The sequence below is a fragment of the Papilio polytes genome, unplaced genomic scaffold (assembly GCF_000836215.1).
Source record: "Papilio polytes unplaced genomic scaffold, Ppol_1.0 DF823399.1, whole genome shotgun sequence".
NCBI lineage: Eukaryota > Metazoa > Arthropoda > Insecta > Lepidoptera > Papilionidae > Papilio > Papilio polytes.
The window spans coordinates 98,371-121,762 of record NW_013525805.1 but is presented as its reverse complement, the minus strand read 5'-3'; the positions used below and the strand labels follow the sequence as shown (position 1 = coordinate 121,762).

The window sequence follows — 23,392 nt, the reverse complement described above, 5'->3', positions numbered from 1 at the left end:
AAAAAAAAAAAAAAAAAAAAAAAAAAAAAAAACATACAGACGAATTGAGTACCTCCTTCTTTTGGGAAGTCGGTCAAAAATGGATTTCATATTTGGAGTTACTTTAACAACTAAACTAACTCCAAGTTTTTGACAAAAAAAAATTGCACAAAAAATATTTTCCTTGTTTGGAACTCCAAAATAATTTAGGATAACTATGTGATTTTATACTTCTGTAAGTTTAGAGCGGGTGTACACCTTTAACTAAAGTATCGCACAACTGTTGTGCGTGCGATTTTCGATTGTTTCGCAGCCCATCCAATTGTTTAATTGCACAACCAAAAATCGAGCTTATAGGAATATAAGAATCAAAGCACGACTAAACAGTTGTGCGATAGTTTAGTCAAAGGTGTGCGCGTGCTCTTAAAGTGATTTATTTTTAAAACATAAATACTAGAGACTTCACTTAGATGTTTACTAGATAGATGTCGATTTATCTTTGATAATTGTTAATGCATCAAAGATTTGAGATTAGCAAATCCAAGGTCAATGATAACGTTTGTTCAGTGCAAACGTACTCTTATTGTCGCAATAAACTCGCTGTCCTTCAGCAAAGTACACACGAATGGATAAGATACGAAATGAGTATATTAGAGGAAGTTTAAGAGTAGCCCCAGTAGTAGAGAAGGTAAGGAGTAAAATGTTAGCATGGTATGGGCATGTTATGAGGAGGGATGTATCGCATGTTACAAGGAGAACGTCAGTTATCAGTGTGGAAGGTTACATCAGTAGAGGTAGACCTAGAAAGAGATGGATGGATTGCGTGAAAGGTGACATGATCAAAAAGGGAGTGATGACTGAGATGATGTAGGATAGAGTTATTTGGAGGACAAAAACCTGTTGTGCCGACCCTACACGAGTGGGATAAAGAGGACGATGATGATGCTGTCTTTTAGCAAAGTTAAAAGTAATGCGTTTTTATTGTTTCGACATTGTTTGCAATATTAACTTTGTTTTTAAGTTTCCGTTCTTTGTTTGAATTTATTTTTATATTATAAAAAATGTACAGTGTTTTCCCACACGTTTTTCAGGTGTTTAAGTAAGTGCATTAGTATGTATATTCATTATAACAAAATACGTAAAAATAAACGCAAAATATCTACAATTATATGTAGTTCTGTTTTATTAAAGAGTAGGTATAATTTAAAGTCACGGCACACGCTCAATTTTGACAGTTTTAACAGAGGAGTCGAACTGTTAAACTCAGATAGAACTGAGCGTCTGTAGCGGGTTTAACAATATGAATGTAGATCGAGATGAATTAAATATTATTATATTTAACACTGCAAACGATAGAACGGAATACAATCGTATTTATACGCAATGCACTGCGCGTACAAGCTTACTGCAGCGACTGTCGCTGAAAGCTTATATTTAGCAATTGATTTATTTGGAATTGCCGATTTCTGTATGCAGAAGGTGAAAATACCGAATACCGTCTGGGATAATAATAAAACAATTCTCAGTTACATTCGGCGGTTACAATATGACTTAAAAGTTGCATACGACTGAATTAATAACTTTGTGACCAACCTTTCTTCACACTTAGAAAGGCTAGTAAAGCAAAAATGTGTTTAACCTTACTAAGTGTTCTAGCTTTTAAGAAAATAAGAAGGGCTGAAAGGTACTTGAAGTAGATTGACCTTTGGAATTAATTAAACTTCCAAATTGTACCAAAACTCATTTCGTCGAACACAGAACACAGAACACTCAGAACTCGAAACTCATGACTGAATCGTTTCACATTTCTAGACGACGAAATGACACGCATATTGTGTTAACAAAATGAAAATATTAAACTCGATAGAGAACAATGTTCATTGAGGGAAGACTGTTCTCGAGTTCCGCTTTGACTTAATAACAAAAATCTACGACTAATGACAACATTGTACGTCGATTACTGATTTCCTGCCACTGATAGCAGCAGCCTGAGTGGAAATATAATTGTAAAATGCAAATGCAACATTCAAACTAACAATAAATTTCAATTGCTAAAAGGAATGAGTATTGATAACAATTGCACAGTAATGAACGTGTAGGGTTACACAGGATGAGGTAAGCCTAGAAAGAGATGGATAGATTGCGTGAAAGGTGACAAGAACAAGAGGACCAAAACCTTTTGCAGCGACACTACTGGTGTAGGATAAGGACTGGAAGATGATGAACATCATCATCAACTTGCCCTTATCCCTTACGGAGGGTCGGCACAGTATGTGCTGCTCTTCCATACATCTGTATCAGCCGTCATATCTAAATCCGCTCCATTCTTAAGCATATACTCTTTCATACAATCCATCCATACTTTCTTCGGTCTTCCTCTTCCTTTGTAGCCATCCACATTCATTCTTAACACTTTCAGGTTTATGTCCCCATCGTCTCTTCGCATAACATGTCCATACCACGGTAACCTTTTGCTTCTCAATTTCTCCACCACTGGCGCTACTTTCAAACTTCCTCTAACATACACATTCTTAACTTTATCCATTCTAAAGATGAAAGAATCTGGAAGATGATGAACAGTTACATTGTAAACAGTTGAAGAAGAAATATATCAAACGATTTTTTTCTCTTAATGTTACTTTAGAAGCTGCTATAAATTTAAAACCGACGATGCATCTGTAGTTCCCCTGGCGTGGCAGATGTCCATGGGCGTCGTCGACCACCTCGGTGTTCTCGCCGCTCGTTTGCCCCTTTTTATTTAAAAAAAAAATAAAGAACAGTATCACAACCAACCTAATTCAGTTCCAATTTTCGAACATTTCTTACACTTTTCCAATGTTGGCTAATGGTTGGTTATATCTGAATGCTTTAAAATTGACTGTATCCTCTTATTATCGTCTCTACATATAAAATGGAGTCCAAGTGTCCTTACGACGAGTTACTCTCTAGGTCATTTAGCATTGACGGAACGTTTGTATGCTATTGTTGCATAGATAACTACCACTTAACATTGTACGTTGGCTGGTGTTCAACTGATTGAATACTGGTATATCGTTTGTTTTATTTTGAACTTATTGTTTCTTATTTTTACCTGCCAGTCTCGTTTTTTTAAAGATTTATTAGTCATTATATACAGCGTGAAATATCAACAAACATAAATCAAGAAATTGCATTAGTATTAATAACCTTAAGATTATATGTTATTGAAGATAAAATAATGTTTTAATAATCAATAAAATATTTGAAGGGTGGCAGAGTGAGGCAGACTTATTTATGGCGCGTAAAACTCCGTCTACACTTCATTGATTGGGGGAAAACCTGCTTACTCAGCGACAATGTACCCTGGATGTTCTTACAATGGTGTTTACAAATTTTAAGAAAGTGAAAAACAAATAAATAACAAATAAAAAATGGAACATTTAACGATAATTAAATATAGACTACTTAATTGTGATCGGTAAATGTTTTTGTTTTTGTTTTTCAAGCTGCTTCTTAGACAATGCATAGGTTCCAACCAACCAACTTACTTTCCACTTTTTCAAAGCATTAATAATAGTAATAATTTTTAAACTGTACGAATCTAAATTGTAAAGCTTTACCGTCTAATTCTAAACAGAGATTGATTGGGAATCGAACACGTATCCTGCAATAGTTAAGTCGTTTACTTGCTGAACGATCACGATACCAAAAAAAAGACACTTTATGGAATGTAGAGTTGCACAAAAAATCCAATTAAAGATTCAAATTTAATATTATAATTACACTAATGACCAGTAAATAAATGCAGATTAAGTAAACTATATGCACACAAGGCTTTGAAATACGTCAACAATTTAAAATTTTACAAAAGATTTCGTCTTAAAACATTAAAGCGACAGAAACCACTTACCTTTCGACAATCCGTTTTGCAATATAGACCTTGAGTTGTTATCTTTTGAACGTAAAGTTACACATACGTCTTATTTGAAATCGAATTGTAAACATAACCTAGGTCACACACGTCCGTTCGTTACCGCTCCGCTTGCCGACTGGCCGATTGACGAAGTCTGAATCAAGATCAAAGGGAACTAAATAAGCGGAATGCTCAAGCTCAACAACTATGACATTCATACTGTACCACGTAGCATATAGCTTAGATATTTACATAGTTTAACGTTGCTTAACGAAAAATGTCATAATCATCTCGTAACGAACGATATTCCGGTACATTTTTATGACAGAAGTTAATGATCATACAATTGTATAACGTGGTTGTACCTTGTAAGACTATGTAAGGTTGGTAGAGATTCCAAAAAAGTAATATACATACATACTTACTGAAGTAATGTACTGAGAGTCATAGTGCTTATTTAATATGAGCTATAGTGGATGCAGCAAAGAAGCAAGGTTTCCATGGATGCCTAAATTATCAGCCAATGGCAATGGACCTCTGTTGTCAATTCAGCATTTAATTTTAACATTAAGTTTTATGGAATGTTAACAAAAAAATAAAATTATAATGGCATGCGGATGAAGTCGCACGGAAAAAATAGTGATGTACATATGTATAATGTCCTAAATAGCATAAAACAAAAGTTTTCTTTATAATCCAATGAAACTTTTAATAAAATAGAAAACGGACTCTAAGTACAGTTCTTTATGTATTTAATTAGATATTATAATTTGTACATTACAAGCTATAAAATCATATATACAAATCTTCATCTACACCCCCATCTTCCTGGTCTTATCGCGCTTTTAGCTGCTTGTTCGTTCATTTCATTCGTGTTTTAGATTTATTGTTACGGCCGGCAGCGCACCGGTCGTCGTCGTCAACCCTACTTCGAAGAAAAAGATATGTATTGATCACGACGTGATAATCATATACTAAATAAATTGCGAAAATACAATAATGCCGTTCTGTGTTTTTACTGCTTTTCCACGATCTTCTTTTTTTACTTCTTGTGTACTTTGTTTTGAACGCATCTATCTCACGGTGCTGCCAGACTTAAAATTAATCGTCACAAACTCTGAATGTAAATCCAAAAAATATATTCATTTAAGCAGTACAACAAAATGTTAGTTAAATACAATGTGAGATGAAAAGCATGAATTTATCTTAAATCTCAAATAAAGGGTTTTGTTTTTTCGGGTTGTTTGTTTTTTTTTTGCTATTATTTTGAAATAGCAACATTTATGGGTGCAAGTTCGCGCATGCGCCGAATGGCGATATTTCAGTGAATAATCTTTGAACTAATATTTTTTAACTATGAATTTTTGTCGTTAGCTTGTATTTACGTCGGTAAACTAGAAATTAATTTAATTCAGTAGATAAAATAATAAAATTAGGACATTAACAAAATAATTCTAAAAGTGCTTAAAGTGTACCATTGGTGGCCATTACAAAACCTAAACTTTTTTATCAAGACAAATGTCCATTTGATTTGATGTTTCGGCGACGTTGTGGAGCTAATCAAAAGTTACATTCCCTGCATAAGAGGAGAATGAGTTTATGTCTGTATTAAACAGTGAAATTGTTATTTTACATCCGTAAAAAGCTAATAAGGCGATTGAGAAGCAACGATTGTATTAGGGCCGATTTCCTACTTCAACGAAAATCTGTCATTTCCTTAGTTTTCTGGTAGTTACGTTTTATTTTATGAGTGTTAGAATGAGAAATAGTGGTTATTTAATTTGCAAATTGCAAGTGTGATTATGTGTGAATCATTTTATGCACAAGGTGTGAGCCCCGTCTCGTTTGTTACTCTTGATTGAACATAACATTGGCAGGGCGACCTATATCTGGCGCTTTCATCTGTCACACTACAACAAAATTATCAGATATTGAGTATGTTTCATATTTAATATCAGATATCGGTAGCATAAAACGATAGTTATCTCTCGGTCATTGAAATTCCGTTAAGTCCTTGGTATCGCATCGCTTACGTATTGCCGAAACATCAAAATAAAATCGTGCTTTCAGGGTAACAAAAATGATTTTGAGATAAATTACCAACAGTGAATTTGTTAAATAGTGTACAAAAATATAAAAAAAGCAATATTTAAAAAGTAGTGTGTATCGTGACATGGGGATTATGTGCTGGTGTGAATATTCTCGGAAGCTGTGGTGACATGGACTGCACGGGTGCGGCCAGGGAAGCTGAACTCCAGGAGTGATCAGTGTGCTCGGCATAGCACCTGCACCAGACCCTAGTATTATGAATAAACGAGACAGCAATAAGGAAAAGGAACGTCAAAGTGACGATAAAAGAACTTCTGCGTAAGTACATCTTAACAAGACCATTAGATTATTACACTACTAAACTATTTTCATTCAGATTTGTAAAAAACACATTAAAAACAACTATTCATTAGCTTTTTAAAGATTAAAAGCAACCAAATAGATTAGATGTGTATGAGTCAATAGCATTGCCATTAAAGTGTGAAAAATAAGCAGATTTTGCTTCTCTATTACATAGTGGTTGCATGTGTATATTAAGGTATGGTGTAGTTTGTGGTTTTGGTTTGCAATGTAGTTGAACATTAATCAGCCAAAAGAATTATATATAAAATCTTATTAAAAGCTTGCAATATATGTTTAGCATGTCAAAAAACAGATGGAAATTAATAATTTATTATCAAAATCCTAAACTGTGTTTCTACATCCAAAACACTTATGCAATACAATTAGATCTAAACTCTAAGCTATTGAAAATGCTCGAGTTAAATATACTTTTCTAAGTGGTGTTATTTCTGTAGTTTGATTTTTATTGACATAAGCAATTACATTAATCAATTGTAAACAGTGTACTCAAACTTTACAGACTTTACAGACAAATCCTCATTTATAGTTCTCTGAATATATTATAACAGTTCCCATTACCCTTAATACCTGCATAATGTATCACTATATCATTATTATTCTTAGAGAATGACAAGGATGACAATACTTCTTGTATGAATGTTATGGTAGTCGACTCGGTAATATTTGTAGGCTTTTGTAGAACTATAAGTTTACACCTGATAGATATATTTAGTTAAATAGATATAGATTAAGAGTGTTTTCTTTTATTGCCTAACCAGAATTGTAAAAAACCCTTGCATATTTACTTACATTATACATTGTGATATATAAAAAAGCTGGTTGTTGCTCCACAAACCAGGATTTTATATAAAATATTTAATTACTTGCATATAATTTTATGTTTTCGACTGTTTTGTTCTCTTTTATGTTGATAAAACAAGACCATTAGTTAGCAACAACTTACACAACAGGTTAATGAATTTTTAATCTGTGACTGACCAGCTTTAATCATAGATAGACCATAATATAAAAATTTAAGGAACTAGAAAGTGATGTAAAAAAGTGATTGATGCGCTCAGGCTGCTAATTTACATTCTAGCTTAAGCTATACTTACTTTTAAATTAAAAAAAAAAAACATACTTCTTAGTTGCTCTTTGTGTCTACCTGAATTAAAATATTTTACCTAAGTTAATGGAGTAACTATTTTGCAAATAGTCAAAAAATGACAGGTAAATTAAAATTTTTACCATCTGTGTGAGGTAGATTTAAATGTAAAGTAAGTACATATACCATTTTAGCTTGATTATTATAATGAGTCATTCATTAAAATGTACTGTTGCTTGTTACCATTGTAATTCTCTAGTTTGTTTTGATGACTTAAACATTTGTAGTAAACAGTAGTAAATTGTGTTTGTGTTATTTGCTTAACTAGATTCTTAATCCAGTTCATAATCAAAATAAACTTTTTCAGTTATGACTATTTTTAGTTGCCTAAAATATGCCACTAGTGTGTTGTGACTTGTCTTTATAAAAAGGTTTAAATGGATAGATAGATAGATGTTTGTTAGAGTTTACCGCCTAACTGCTGAATGAATCTTGGAGAAATTTTAAATTAGATGTAGAGGATAGTCCGGAAGAACACATAAGAACATACATACTTTTGTTTTTTTTTTATTATTCCACATGGTGTCATGGTTGAAAGCTACATATCTTTAAGTCCAAGATATTGTAGAAAGAATTTTTCTGTTGCAGAATATGATGTATATTTTATGGTTTAAAAACAACTAAATAAATAATTATTAAAGATTAAATAATAATTATTATGAGAAGTAAATATAAAAATTGGTGTAAAATTTGTTTTAAAAATGTTAGATCACATGTTTATTTTCTTTAAAATACTAAATGTATGGATTTATAAAAGTAAATTAAAAGTCATGTGTAATTATAGTGTGGGCAGCAGGTTCAAGTCCTAATGTAAACCATAATGCATGTGTAAAAGTAATTTTATCTTTTAAATGACTTTTCTGAGTAAATAACCTTGAACATGAAAGAAATCCATAAACAATCTCTTATTGAATGAGACTATACTTTTGTTATAAACTTTAATAAATTATTTTCTAACCTAGTATAGAAGGAAATGATTACAAAAAATATTTTAACTAAAATCCAAATATGATTATTTCAAAACCAGATTCTGTTACATTGATTGAGACTGAAATGGGACAAAGGAGGATTTAAAAGTAAAAGGAAGCCTAGGGAAATTTTGTAAGATGTATATTTGCACTTTATCATACAATGTCCCTACGGACATTATGGACTTCAGTGATTTTTATAGACCTTAAAACTGAAAACTAATATAGAGAACACATTATGTATGTTAAATCATTTCTGCTTACACCTCAAAGTTATGAACATAAGTGTTAATTTATTAATCTTCCTTCTTACTAATATTATAAATGCGAAAGTTTAGATGGATAGATGTTTGTTAGAGTTTGTAGCCTAAACGGATGAATGGATCTCGATGAAATTTCGCATATATGTAGAGGATAGGCTACTCTATTTTGTTTTTTTTTTTTATTTCATGTGGACGGAGTTGCGGCAGAATGCTAGTTTTATTTATAATTATGCAATCTACATAAATGATATATGATTTTGTAACAGTTAAAATGTGGCCTGTCTCAGTATCAATACTGGAATGAATCACAACACATAAACATCTTATATCACAATACCCTTGATAACACTTCTTAATAAGAACAGAACATGCTATCTCTTACTGATGTGAAGCATTTATACACAAAGCTTGCTAATTTAATTTCATTTATTTTCATCTAAAGATGTCTTTTGAAGTTATTGTTTATAGTTAAAATCAAGTGTGCTCAGCCAGTGTCAACTAAATTGACAAGTGATTTCTGTTACTTTTTATATAAAAGTTATTAAAAATGTTTAGGATTCATTGTGATTATTTAATTTTAAACTATTTGAACATCAATTATGCATAGGAAATTGTAAGTATTATATATTACATTAAGTTTTAATAACCCTCAAACTTAATGAAGTGATGCTTTGAAATGTGTCAAGATTTGTAAAAAGCAATATTTTTATAGTAGAAGCAAATAGGAAACTGTTATTTTAAGACAAGTAAAATAACTCAGAGGTTGTACCTATAGGTTTTAACTTTAATATTATGAGTGAAAAAGATGTTTGCTTTGATTTAAAAAGGTTTACTTAAGTAAATTTTAACCTCAAAGTTTTTTAAAAACTAAATTTGTTTGGTGTGTTAATACATTGATATATGTACCAGTGGATTTCGACTACTGCAACAATTGTATTACTTATTGCCATCCCGTTCATTGCCTTTGATAAAACAGAGACAGCAACTTAACAGTGGTTGAGTGTACTATAACATCTGTTACATTAATGACTGCCCAGTGCAAAACAACAATCACACAGAAGACAGGCATGAAGTGCACTCTGTGTTTGCTTTTCTAATAAGTGTGTATCCCTGATGCCTAATTTTAGTTCTCTACCCCTTTTTTACTAGCAGAAGTGATGATATGATGTTGGTGGGGGAAGTGACGGAAAATATCCTTGCATTCACTCCTCTGTTCATTAAAGACAATGCATCTGCAGATGCGAATGTCTATGGGCAGTGGTCGCTTTCCTATTTTGGCGAATTCCGGTGGATGATTGTTACCTTATACTATAAAAAAAAAAGTATGTGTAAAGGTTCCATGACAGTGGAGTAATACAGTTATGTGTATGCAAACCTTTTTTATGATTTTGTATATTAATTGCATTTATATACTACAATTTTCAAGAAAGAAATACAAATCCTATGGTGACTCACTCTGCTATTATTTGAATAGCTATTAACAAATTACGGTTAATTCTCAGTTTCAGTTAGGCAGGTATAACACGGTAGGTAGGGGCAGACTTTCACTTTTGACTCAATGCCAATAACGGTCGCTGAATCACTGCAGTCTCTGCACTCTCACAGACTGGACAATGATTTCATTGCATGCTTCAATATTAACTATAACAAATATTTTAATTTAAATAAAAAAAATGTAATGGTTCATTATTTGTTCTGAGAAATGTTTTACAAGGCAAAAACTACAGAATACTATCATAATACTAGGTTTTTTCACAAGCTGGAAAGCCAGTTCCAACTGAATTTTTCATTCCATCCTGAAAAAGGAGTAGGTAGTAGTTACGATTTGCATGTATTTGATAGTTGATTGTTTTTTATATGTTTATCAACTAAGAAACTTATGGTCAGTGTTAAAGGATACACTATAATACTTGGTTTTCTTTACATAAATCTGTGCCCAAAGATAATAGTTTGTAACAAGGATTGCTTTAACCAATAATGTCCAAGAATGGGTTGTTCAGTATCTTGATTTACTAAGATTGCTCCTCTTGAAGTTGTATCAGCTTAGTTCCTTTATCTAACTCATGCTGTCTCACATTTACAATACTGATTTATCATTTTATCTCATATTGCTTTTGATTTTTTTCCTGCTATCAATTATGATATAAGGTGTAAAAAATATGTAACAAGAAGTTAAACTAAAGTTTCCCATTAAATCGGAAATTAAGAAGTTCTCTTTTAATAATTTAGTTTGCAATATTTATCCTTATTCCTACAGGAGTAGATATTGTTTGTAAAATTTGTGTACCCACAATATTTGCATTATAAAACAAGTTGAAAAAAATGCATTATGGATTGTTATTTTCAATCTTCAGTGCGTCATCTGAATAATCAATTTTAAAGGTGACCTATCTCACTGTTGCCCTATATAAGGAATTTTTTTTAGCGTTTTCTTTCAATTGACATTTCAAACCCTTGGGCCTTGGTTCTCTCTATAAGGTGTGTTCAGGATATTTTTTTAATCATATCTGAATCAGTGCTTGATCACAATCCCACCTAGACTTAGTGAAGATGTGGTCCGGGATGTTTCTTTTGCATGTGGCTTTCATAATACTAGTGGATAGTGGAAGCAGTAGGTTTTGTGCTATTGAGACATTAGCCAATGCAATGTTCCAGGTTTGCAGTTTTGGCAACACATTGACTGCCTGCACTTTATCAGAGCAGTCATCGTGTTGTCACGATGTTCTATATTAGAAGGTAAAATTGAATTACAGCTAAAATATGAGCTTATTTGTCAATAACTACGTAACATACTATTAAGCGTTAATTCACTGCTTTGAGGTTGCAATGAATCTTGAATGTTTAACATATTGTTTATGATAAATTGACAGTTACTTACTTTTACCTTTTTGAAGGTGATAGTTCCCGAATAGAGGCCTTTTGTGTCGAACGTAACTAAATTGGTATACCGTGAGTTCACATTGCGGAAACATTCACATAAATGATGTTGTGGTATCAGTTTTTCTCAAAAAAAGGTTTACATTGTTATGTGATGTTTAACCAATGACTACTCAGTTTAAAGATACCTTAGGGCTGACCACCCTTATCTTTGATAGTAACATTCAAAGACGTTTCAGAGCCCCTGCACACTACAGACTTTAAGAGTTTAGTTGGCTGCTTGATCAGTATGAAAATGTGTAGAAGTGAGCACAATTTTAGCTAGACAGCCCGACCTGATCAAACTATTAGTCGGTAAAAAGTCTCTAGTTAGCTGGGACTATAATGGTTACTTAAACACACAGAGCTGAATCTATCCTAAGGGACACAACTGTACACTTAACGACTCTTCGACATTGATATTTGTTGGTTGCAGTTTACTAAGGTTTTTGTATGTATGCAGCGCGACCGGTGCGGTGGGCGGGCGCGGCGTGGGCGGCAGCAGCGCGATGCACACGTCGCGGCACTCGGTCACCTCCTCCTCGGGGGTGCTCATGGTGGGGCCCAACTTCCGCGTCGGCAAGAAGATCGGCTGCGGCAACTTTGGCGAACTTAGGCTCGGTAAGTCATTATATTTAGACAAACTCAGGTACAAGTACATCGATAAATAACACCACTTACCCTCGGTGTTGTCTGTTGAACTAATTGTACAAAACATGTAGTTGTCCCTCTCATATTAAAGTAATATAGAGACAGGTATATGTTTTTATACAGTCGTTTTTAGCAGTTTTTTTTGGACCGCTCGGTGGTTTGAAATATCGTATCGTGTTAGTCTGTCTATAGTTCAAATAAGAAAATAGTCGTACATTTCTACTTACACGTTATTTTCGATAAATTAAAAAAATATGCAGTATTTAATAAGAATATGGTATTCTATAGTCTTTTATTTTAATGACATGATAAACAGTGAACCTTTGTGGATTTTAATTGAATTGAGAAGGTATATTTTAGACTAAATTATTTCAGTATTATAGTAGAACCTTCTTATGTTGCTTTGATATTTTTGATTCTATTAAGTGTGACGTATACTTCCTTAAAAAGAGGAAGTGGACCTCTTAGTCGTAGTGAGGTACAGTATAATGCAATCAATCAATTGCCCCTCACTGCTTTTGTTCGCTTCGACCTTGCCCTTTACGTCTCGCAAATTCTGCAGTACATTATACGTAAAACATAACACTTAAAATCGTGCAATTTCCCTACCAATTGAACATCTCTAGGCACATTTGATGTTTAGGAATTACATTTGTTGCAATGATAAATAAAGTTTTAATTTATTATTTTACGCGTTTAGAAAAGTAGTCCATACCTAGGTTTGTTATGACTTTTATTTTTGACTAAAAATTAAATTATATAATTAATATATTTAATTAAAGTTTGTTAAGCAAATTAATGTATTTAATTAGTAGTAATTTGTATGATTTCGCTTACTTAATGTAATATTAAGTAATATTTTAATAGGAAGTTGAATGAAAACTAAGTATTATCAAGACTTAAGTTATTTCTATGTTAATGTACCTTTTGCATGTGGTTAATATGTAATGAACTGTTTAAAGCGTTTTTCTTACTGAATGAAGTAATGCAAATTATGCAATGTATTACGTCGGAGGATAAAGACCTTACGTTTGTTGTGTTTTGTTCACCTCGTGATAAAACCGGAAAATTAAAAAAAAAAAAACACAAGTCTCACGTTTATATTGTTTTCTGAAGTTTAAGTGAATATTAGATGCGTTGTTAGCGGAAATAAGGCACGCGGTCGATTTTGAATGGCTTGCAATATTTGAGATGAACTGTATGTGTAGTCATGACCGTTATTTTTACCAGATTGACCCAAAAGGCGGGTAATGTTTTTCGCGCGCATGTATCCGTTCCAATGCGACCTTATGTATAAGCGGTTTTAGATTTAGTTTAGAGCCTCCTTGGGGACAAGGGCAAATTGATGAGATTAGTAAAGTGTTGTCATTAGATTAGTTTTCTTGGTCTCTATCTTAGCTAGTATACTGCATAAACACACGAAATAACCTTTTTATGTCTGTTTTCTCCAAAGAGAATTAGAGGGACAATATGTTTCGTGCAGGTGTTTTGGCAGTGGAAACTAACGGTAATGAGGCAAGCAAAATATTAACTGTAGAAGGAAATTATTGCATTGGCAATCCCGTTAGGATTCCGTTTTAAGCACGTAAATTTGTTATTGTATAGTAGCCATACAGTCAATGGTATTGCTCGAATTAAATTACCTTGTTGATTGTTGAAATAATCTTGGTTTAGATATTTTATTGGAGGTCTCGCTTAAACGCACGCGGCGTTGTAAACTGAGTCAGTGATGTCCGCCGAATGCACTTGACACACATCGACGACGCAACCTCAATGGATACTTTACGAGGCCCGCCGCCAATCTTTCATATTTATTACACGTCTCCGTTTTCACTTTAATTTTTAAATAATAATAACACATTCCATTCCACTAAAAAGATTCAATGTATATAGAGTAAGCTTACTTTACTCACTTGAGACATTTTTTCCATAATTTGGGGGATAATAAAAGGGATTGGCTCCTGCAGCACAGGGGAACCTAGTGCGGGAGTCAAGGCTCTCATGAAATGTGAAAATTTTTAAAGTGAAATAATAAAGGATTTATTATTTATTATTAAAGGCTATCAACAAAAAAAAATAGTGTTTTTTTTTTTTTCATTTATTTGGGTAAAAGAACAATAGCACAAGAAAAAAAAATATACAGTACAATTCAAAAGTGTTGAGTAGATGTGCCATCCACAACTTTACCACATAGTAACTATAATAATAAAATAAATCTATAAATAGGCTATACATTCGAGTGGTACTTAATGATATATTAATATTATTGATAATTCAAAGTTTTAATAATCTCTATTTTAAGGTTATTTTTAGTTTTAGTTTTTAGTTAGTGTAGTAACAGATAGTGTTAACAGCACTGTTTAGTTAATTTTATAACAAAATATGGAGCTTATTATAATTTTGTAAAATGTTAATTCAAGGAGACGAACGGAGTGGTAAACTTGACAACTGTTTCCTGTCAGAGATATTCCCGTTGAAAATTTTTTATTACTATGCCTAGTTTATATGTTTCTTAAATGTCTGCTACTGAGATTTTCACGTATGAAAGTCGATGGTACTAAGTGTGGAAATACTCTCGTTGCTTTCCCAGAACAGGAATCTTACACCTGATTCTTTTATCACACAATAATGAAAGCCGAGTATTTCTGGTATTAACTTGATATCAATTGATAAATCTTATGAATAAAAATGTAGTAGAAACTTTAAAGAGACTAATCACTTCTTTAAAGATTCGCTTACTGTTTTTACAATTCTACTTACTTGATGTAATCGTATAGCTGTATTGTATTCATAAAAATGTGAAGAAACTTCCAACCCAATATTCTCAGTCCAGTTAACATCCACTATCCCATTTCCTCTGTTACAAAGGTGAGGTCATCGGGCGCGCTCGCTCGGACGAATGTAATTAACCGATCTTGCGGAATTAATGAGTTGTCACTATCACTACCGACCATTCTTGATACAAATATACCTTAGCTATGTCTTACTTCTTACTTATAACATAAATGGGAATGTTTAGAAGGTTGTATGTTTGTAGCCTAAACTGCTGAACATACCTCCATAAATGCACAGATGTAGAACATAATCTGGAAGAACACATAGGCTACTTATTAAGCTTGTTTTTTAATTCCGCGCAGACGGCGACGCGGGCGAAAGCTAACAGAACTATAAATTTTAAACTTCTAAGGATCTCTTTCCACCAATTTTAATGAGTATTTTAGGCTGTATTTCACTACCTTGCCTCCTCCTTCGTAGAAATGCACCCATTCATAGAAATGTGCTTTGGTTGACCATAGGATAGTGACATACTTTAAACCTAATTCTAGTATTTTAATTTCCTCAAAATCTCACTTATGTCTGTCTACTCTGTCCTGGGATATTATAATCACATTATCAATTTATTGTTTAATAGTAAAATTATAAATTCTTCATGTATGCAACATGGTCGACTTTCACTTAATAGTCTACTTATGAAGGGTTTATTATAATGAATGAGTCAAGTGGATGGTTTAAAATGGAGGTGAGAATTGAGCGTGTCCCGCGTTGTATTGTATCTCGACTTGCTTTATTACGTGTGTTGTAAAATGTATTTAGAAGCGGAGGTTTATGCAACGCTCACGTCTTTTTGTCCGTGAGTGCGACTATTTGTACAATATGCTATTGTTTCTCGGATTACATCGTATGATATGTTTCTGTGTATGTTTTTAAAATGTTACTAAACCTTTTTATGCTGTGAGTATTCTATCGAGCTTGTTGGTTTAAAATATATGTAAAGCGAAGGTGTTATTGGTGTTAAAATCAAGGATTTTTTCCGCACTCAGCATTTAATTGTTCACTAAGGACGCCAATTGTAGATTTCTATTATTAAATCTACCCTACGAGATATCTCGTAACGACCCCAGTGCAATTAGTATTGTAAAATGTAACCTTCGTTCTCACTTGAAATTAGTTGTCTGGCTCTATACATTAGGTTTTATTATTTTAACGTAACTGCGGTTTTTTGCATAATCCCGATTTCATATTTCGCTCGTGTTCGCGTGAATGTAATCGATGATCAAGACATCGATATAACATTGTACGATAGATCGATTCTATTCAGTGCGTAATTAAATCATTGTACATTTGACTCTTGTAGGAGTTGCTAGATTTTAATAGTTTTATTTGATACTAAATAGTTTCTAATTACTGCACTCTTATTCTGTCCATAAAATATTAAAACAGCGTTATGATTGTATCGATTCTTTGCACCCTTTATTTGAGGGGAGTGACGTGCGTGTATGCGATTGGATTGTCAGTTGTTCCTTTAACATTAATTATTTTGCATACGCATACGCGGTGCGTTTACCCCTTTATTTCCCCCAAATTTATTATCACTCACTAAACAACTTCGTTCTGTACTAATAAGCATAAATAGCATACATAGATATAATATATATTTTTAATTATCGCACAAAACTGAAATATAGTTTATTTCACGATTTTATCCAGATGTGATCTTTTAAGTTTTATTTAGCATCGTATTGGATGCATCTCTCGATTTAGATTTGAACTGCTTAAGCAAGTCGTTCAATGTCGCATTTCATTCCAGTTGACAATTGACCGAGTAACGTTGAACTCTTGTAATTCGGAGCAAGGTCTATTTGCAGATTAGGTTCGAAGCAACGAGACACCTCGATTTGTGTTGTTTACGAAATCAACTTGGATATGCAGATACATACGACTGCAGTGTATTACATAACAAGGGCTTACTAAAATTGTAGGATTTATTTTGCTAGAAGACTTTGCTCAAAACTTTTAGTCGTTTGGTTGTTGTGTAAATGAGTTAGTTTAGTTTTTGATCAAATACGAAATTATATGAAGTGTAGTAAAATCAAAAAGTTGTGTAGGTCACTAATAAATTGAATCTTTCTGGCGTTTAATGATTATATTTGGTGCGATAAGATAAAAATGCTAGAATTAAAATCGAATTGTGACGGTGTGAATGAGATACTTTATTTTCATTGAGTTACATATGAAACAGGAAAATCCAAGTATAATAAGGTTAAAGTAAGTTTTTATGAGTCTACCAGAAATAATATAAACCAACTGTATTGAAAAAATACTGTAGAAGCATTAACATTTCTGTTTTCTTAACTTAGAAACCCTAAGGTTTCGACAGGCTTGACACATGTTGTCTTTGTTTTATCAAAGAAAATGAAAGAGACGATAACACAAGTATCAGTCCAGTGAAGTTCTACAGCAAGATAATGAGAGGGAACAATATGTTGTTTGTTCTGGCGATGGAAACTTTATTGTATGGTGCCAGTATTCTCACTCGTGAAGTCATAAAATGCCTCCGTTCTTATCTCTGTAAGGGATTTTTTTTAATCAGAAGTGTAAAATTCAACAAAATGAAACAAACACGAATACATGCTTTATTAATTAATGTTTGGAATCGTATAGTAAATTTGATTGCTACACTTTTCTTAGTTTATTGTTATGGAAGAAAAGGGGCAAAAGGTAAAACGGTTTACCCGATGTAAAAGATCACTGACCCATTAACATCCGCCAGTAAAAGAATCGCAGGTGCGTTGCCCGCCTTTATAAAGTTAACGAGCGCTTCAGTAAGGGAAAAAAGTAGGAAGTCAAAGGTTACGAACATCAAAAGTAAAGGTATCCCGTAGAATACGTTTGTAGGTATTTTTGATGAGGATTACTTAGGGAGTGGGGTCATTGGGTCGACTGTATGGATTCAACCAGCCCAATGGGAAAAAACCTATGGGCTGAATGGCTCAACGGGAAACACCTGTTTGTTGATGGTTCTTCGTATAACTTATCCTATTTTTTCTTAAACAAATGAAATATATTTAGATATACGTCATGCTGTTAGAATGCTCATGTTTTTCGGGGCGTATGATTATTTATTTTTTATTTAGGTTTATTGTGGTAGTACGAATTGTTTGGGACGTTATTAGATTTGAAATATTCACTATAGTACAGTGAGTCGCGTTTTTTATAATTGTTAAACAAAATGCTTGTTACTTTGAGTATAGTAAAATAAATTAGATTTAAAAACTTAATTCATTAGTAAGGTGACCTCTAGGGAAAAGTAAGTGTTATTACCATATAATAAGGTTTCCTATCGTAGCATCGTGACATTGTATGGCTGCTTGTTTGAACGCCGGGGGAATTGGATTCTGTTTAGCGTCACTGAAAATGACATTAGGCCCGGCACGTGTGCTGTGCTCATGTTTAACGATGTGTCTACACTGTCCTAATACTTGTATTACAACAGTATTGTACACACTTTCAATAGTTTTGAAAAAAAAACAAAAACGAATAACTATATCTGACAGAATTGCAAAGTAAGTACTACTACAATTCATGGAGTCATGTAACACTTGTAAATGTTGTTTATATTGTTATTATTATTTCCTACTAGACTACTAGGTTCTAGATATCAAGTGTGTTTAAGCAATGAACAGTAAATTTAGTAATTTGGGAACCTTGACCCAGACAAACGAACAAGGTGAAACTGTACCATGTTAGAAGTATTCGCATTAAGCCATTTACGGTTTATCATTTTTCAAACAAAAACGTAGATAAGATTCTTACAAAGATTTTTTGGTTGTATATACACACACATCTATGTACATGTGTATGTTAATTCTGATTTAGCTCTTTCAGTATTAACAATCGTAAATATACAAGTAACAAAGAAGCAAATCCTGTGACTTAAAATTTTTTAACCGATATTCTGTGCTTGTCTTTAAAATGCTGTTTATGTAAGTGTTACAACAAACTACTGTTACGTATAATATTACAAACGGAATAAGTTTTCGAAATACCGAACAACACTGAAAAAGGCAATTCGAACAAAGAGTTTTGTTTCAGACGGTCCACTTCAGTGACCTAAAGACCTCCTTTATTCATTATATCGAAAACAATCTTGATATTTTTAAAGTCACTTTGTAATAGCTAAATTGATCTTTAGTATAAGACCGTAAAGTTCATTTTAGAGTGAAACGATATGATGTCTTTGCTTGTAACGGGACAATAGGTTAGTCCATCGAATTGTCAGGTAACACGACCCCGGTGATGTCTTACTATTGTGTTGATACTTTCGAGCTGATCTTCGCCTGCCCGAGATAAAGAAGTGCAGTAAAAGGTAGTAGCTAGCTATGAGTCGCCCGACTTTGTTTGCGTGAGTTAAAAAATAGTTTTCTATACGCAATTTTAGACTGCCTTATCTGGGTTCTAATTTCATTTAAATTCGTTCAACTCCTCTGAAGTTAAGTGTAACTAACTTTTAGTGGTAATATTAGTAAGATAAATTTCATTGTATCATCATCTATCCTTACATATAATAAAATTTGAGTATCTTTGTAATATCAAAAAAAAATCCAGATTTCGGGAAGATACATTTGCGTTGCTGATAACGAAAATCGCATTTAAATTTTTTTTTATGTCTGTCTGTCCGCAAGCCGTGTTTGTTTCGGGTAATCTCCGAAACGGCTGGACCGATCCGACTGAATTTTCACTGAAGGGTAGCTGACATAGACGGACATATTATAGGCTACTTTTTATCCTAATATTGCTTGGACGAAATCGCGGGTATCAGCTATTTAATAATAGATGCCATATCGAACCTAGTACCCTAGTGCATTAGTCCACTGTCGCTCTGCTTTGTGGTCATAAATGGATGTTGTTAAACACTTCATAAACGGATTTAACACTTACTCTACATTAACTATGCCGGAAGTAGCAAGTTACACTTAAGCGGTCAGAGTGCCATATTACTACGTAGTTTATGGTTCAACATAAGTTCAATCTGATTTGTAATGTAGAGTATATTTTAAATAATGTTACATTGACGTGCTTACACTTTTACTGAAGTTTAAGTTCCAACTACAATGTCATCCGTATATTTAGAGAATTGTACGAGAAATAGAACAGCCCAAATACATGTTTTTCTGTAACCATTACAGACAAGTTTACAAGTGTACTAACGATCTAATCTAAGTCTGTCACTTTAAATGGGAATGTTTATATTACGCAAATTCATGAAGTCTCAGAAGTTATAAACACATGTCACGTAATACTCTGTATATAAACAAGATGCGTTTATAAATTTAATTTGTACCACCATGATAGATTTTGTACACGTAAGGTTTCAGTCACACTAGACACTTCGTGGCTCAGACATAAGGAAGGAAAGTGACGATGATACCTTGAATATTTTATTGTGTATACTGTTTAACTTGTTATTGACAGCGCGGCAGTAAAAAAATACGAACTTTTATATTTACAATATTATTCTGGAAATTATATCAATCATCTTGACCGTTATATGCTTCTTTTTCTTCTTTTTGACTATATCTCTTTAATAACAAACCATGCAATCTCGGTGGCCAGTATGCAACCTCTTTGGCTGTATTCATACTTCTTGTCAGTTACTGTCGGATACAGTTCTCGGCTAGACGTCACCTGACCTTTTATTTAATGCATCAGTTCAAAAACAATATTCAACAATTGAATAAATAACTCAAATATGATCAATATTAAACCGGATTAGTATATAAGTCTCCGGTAATATTGACTCGTGAATAAATAACGATTGTTTGATCTTTCAATTTATGAAGACTATAACTATCCCTATAGTTTTACCGACTTCGTCACTAATACACCAGACACGATTATAAATGTAACTTGTTGATGTCATTCGAAGTCAATTGTAAATGTAAAATGCAAACTTTTGAGATCAAAAATGTTAGTCGCATCGTTTCGCGAAGAGTTTAGAAATTGTTTAATGTATTTTCATATTGTTTTCACTAATTGTGCTAAAAGGAAGATAAACATATTAATTTTATATATGCGAAAATTTGGATAAATGGGTGTTTGTTACTATATATGTCCAAAACGGCTTAACCGATCTCGATTTGTCACGGATGTAGATTTTCCGAAACAAGACGTAGGTTTTACTTTTTTTTTTAATTCGAATTAAGTTGCGGGCAAATGTTAGCTACATAATTCATTATTGTGGTTGGTATGAGGATAAAATACCATACATGTATGTGTTTGAATGGTAGTAGATAATAAAATGTAATACGTTTCTTTTTACGACTCCATCGTCACCATCGATCGGAACTATAGCATTCTCCAGTCGCATAGAGCGTTGTGATTAGTCACAATGTCATTGACCCGAGATCTCCCTAACGTGTGATTCAGGCGTCGACTTTACTAAGAAATACTTGAACGGAATTGCAACGATTTACATTATACGGTAATTTTTTTGAGAGCAATGTTATTTTACTGTACTTAATACTGGCCATAGTATTGAGTTTTTAAAGTGTTATGAACTAGAGTTGATTCTTACTTAAAATTGTGTTTGTCTTCAATGATTAGAACTTAAACTGTTTCTTAATCCAAAAACAAAACACTATAGGTGTATAATGCCGTGACGTCATGAGGTGGACTAGTTTTATCGACAGACATTCAACCACTGCCAATGCATTCACAGCGTTGTGCAACTATTTTACACAACTTTTATCATATCAAAGTGATAGCAACGACAGAAAAATAAAAAATAAAGTCTAACCTCAAGGTTGAGAAAACACTAAGGCCGGATCTTATGTTTTAACTTGATTGTTTTAACACGACATTCCCCTTAAAAATGGATTAAACAGTGGTGTACAAATAATTCGGCACTTGTCAATCATGTACAATGATTTAACCAGTTTCTACCGCAGGCTAATTTGTTACGGTATTGAATAATCAGCTATGTTTATAGGCTATTGTGTTGGTTTGGCAGTTGATAAAACTATTATCATTTAATGATAATGAGTAACTTAGTCATCGATTCAACGTTTGTCAACAATATACATGAAAATTAACAGAGTAACAAATTTTTTAAATGTTGGCTGTCGCTCGTGACTTGATGACCAACAAAAAAAAATAAAAGCTCATGCGTTCGTCTAGTGTTCTAGATCCATATCAATATTCATCCAAATCTTTACATCCGTTCTGAAGATATCTTCTAACAAACATCTTCAAATTTTTGCATTTGATTTATTACTTTACTAAAATAAGATATATTCCAGAAAATGGTGAAAAAAACAGCAAACTGTTATCTATGAATCTTATTTAATCTCTCCTAAATGATGATGGACTGTTGTATATTTATATAGTTTCAGTTATCAATATCAAAGAAAAGAAAAAAGCCTGCAAGAATTTCCACAATGATATTCGTACGACGAATAGTTAACCTTTTGTACAGCGAAAGAATGACAACAATGCGTTGACTTTTCTGAGGATCCGTCGTGAATTTATATTTAAATAGAATGGGTCAGTGTAGAACTATCGATCGTATTACTGGCACACTAAGGGTTGTTACTTGTATACTGTCACTGTTAATGTAGATTTTGTAAAAGGAATCTAAACTAAGGGTTTTGTTGATCTCCGTGTGAAGATTGATATACTCAAAAACTAAATCTAAATCAGTGATTGAATACTGCAATTTGTTAGTTACTGATTTGAGGGATAGATGGACCTTGAGTTTCTCGCGTTTTATTCAAACTTGATACTAGGTTATTCAGCCGTCATGGCACTATATTATTCAAACAATAGTGGCAACCTTGCCGATCATGAATAATTTTAACGTAGTGAGACATAGACGAAGTAGAAGAAATAAATTAGTTATTGTAGTCACAGAGTAACCATGCTTGTTTAATCGATATCATATGTTACCTACTTAAAATGTAATAGTTGAATTTTGTTATTAACGTCCTAATGTAGTTTTTTCTTGTCATTGAGATGTATTTCAACTAAGTGATAAAACCTTATCAAAGAGGACATGTACCGTTCACATTGTTGTGCTCAAGAATAAGATCATCCGAAACCTTTAAGCGTGTAAGCGTATATGTAAGAATGTGGAAGAAGCGAGAGAGGAATATCACCACAGGGAGTGTTCCCAGGAGCTGTTTGGAACAATTCCTGCTGGCGTGTTTCGTCATTGGACGACGCGACAGACCGCCAGGTACCATATTTACCATGTCGATGGCTGGCATTCCACAAACCTGCGGTTTTCGCGGAACTTTCTGCCCCGCACAGCCGCTTTGTGGAACGGTCTGTCCTCGGCGGTATTTCCAAACCGATGCACTTGGGTTCTTCAAAAACCGAGCCTACAATT

General features: G+C 33.1%; 2 protein-coding genes across 2 annotated transcripts in view; one reads left to right on the top strand and one right to left on the bottom strand.

Moving 5' to 3' along the window:
• The window catches only part of LOC106104921 (alpha-tocopherol transfer protein), a 10,953-nt gene extending 6,934 nt beyond the window's left edge, over positions 1–4,019 (bottom strand). The window contains exon 1 of the mRNA XM_013285120.1: positions 3,869–4,019. The gene's annotated coding sequence lies outside the window, so the exon portion shown is untranslated. The remainder of the gene's footprint in view (positions 1–3,868) is intronic.
• A 1,133-nt stretch (positions 4,020–5,152) lies between these two features.
• The window catches only part of LOC106104705 (casein kinase I), a 34,832-nt gene continuing 16,592 nt past the window's right edge, over positions 5,153–23,392 (top strand). The window contains exons 1-3 of the mRNA XM_013284832.1: positions 5,153–5,472; positions 5,942–6,238; positions 12,038–12,195. Of these exons, the coding sequence (XP_013140286.1) occupies positions 6,177–6,238; positions 12,038–12,195 (220 nt within the window). The 5' untranslated portion in view covers positions 5,153–5,472; positions 5,942–6,176. The remainder of the gene's footprint in view (positions 5,473–5,941; positions 6,239–12,037; positions 12,196–23,392) is intronic.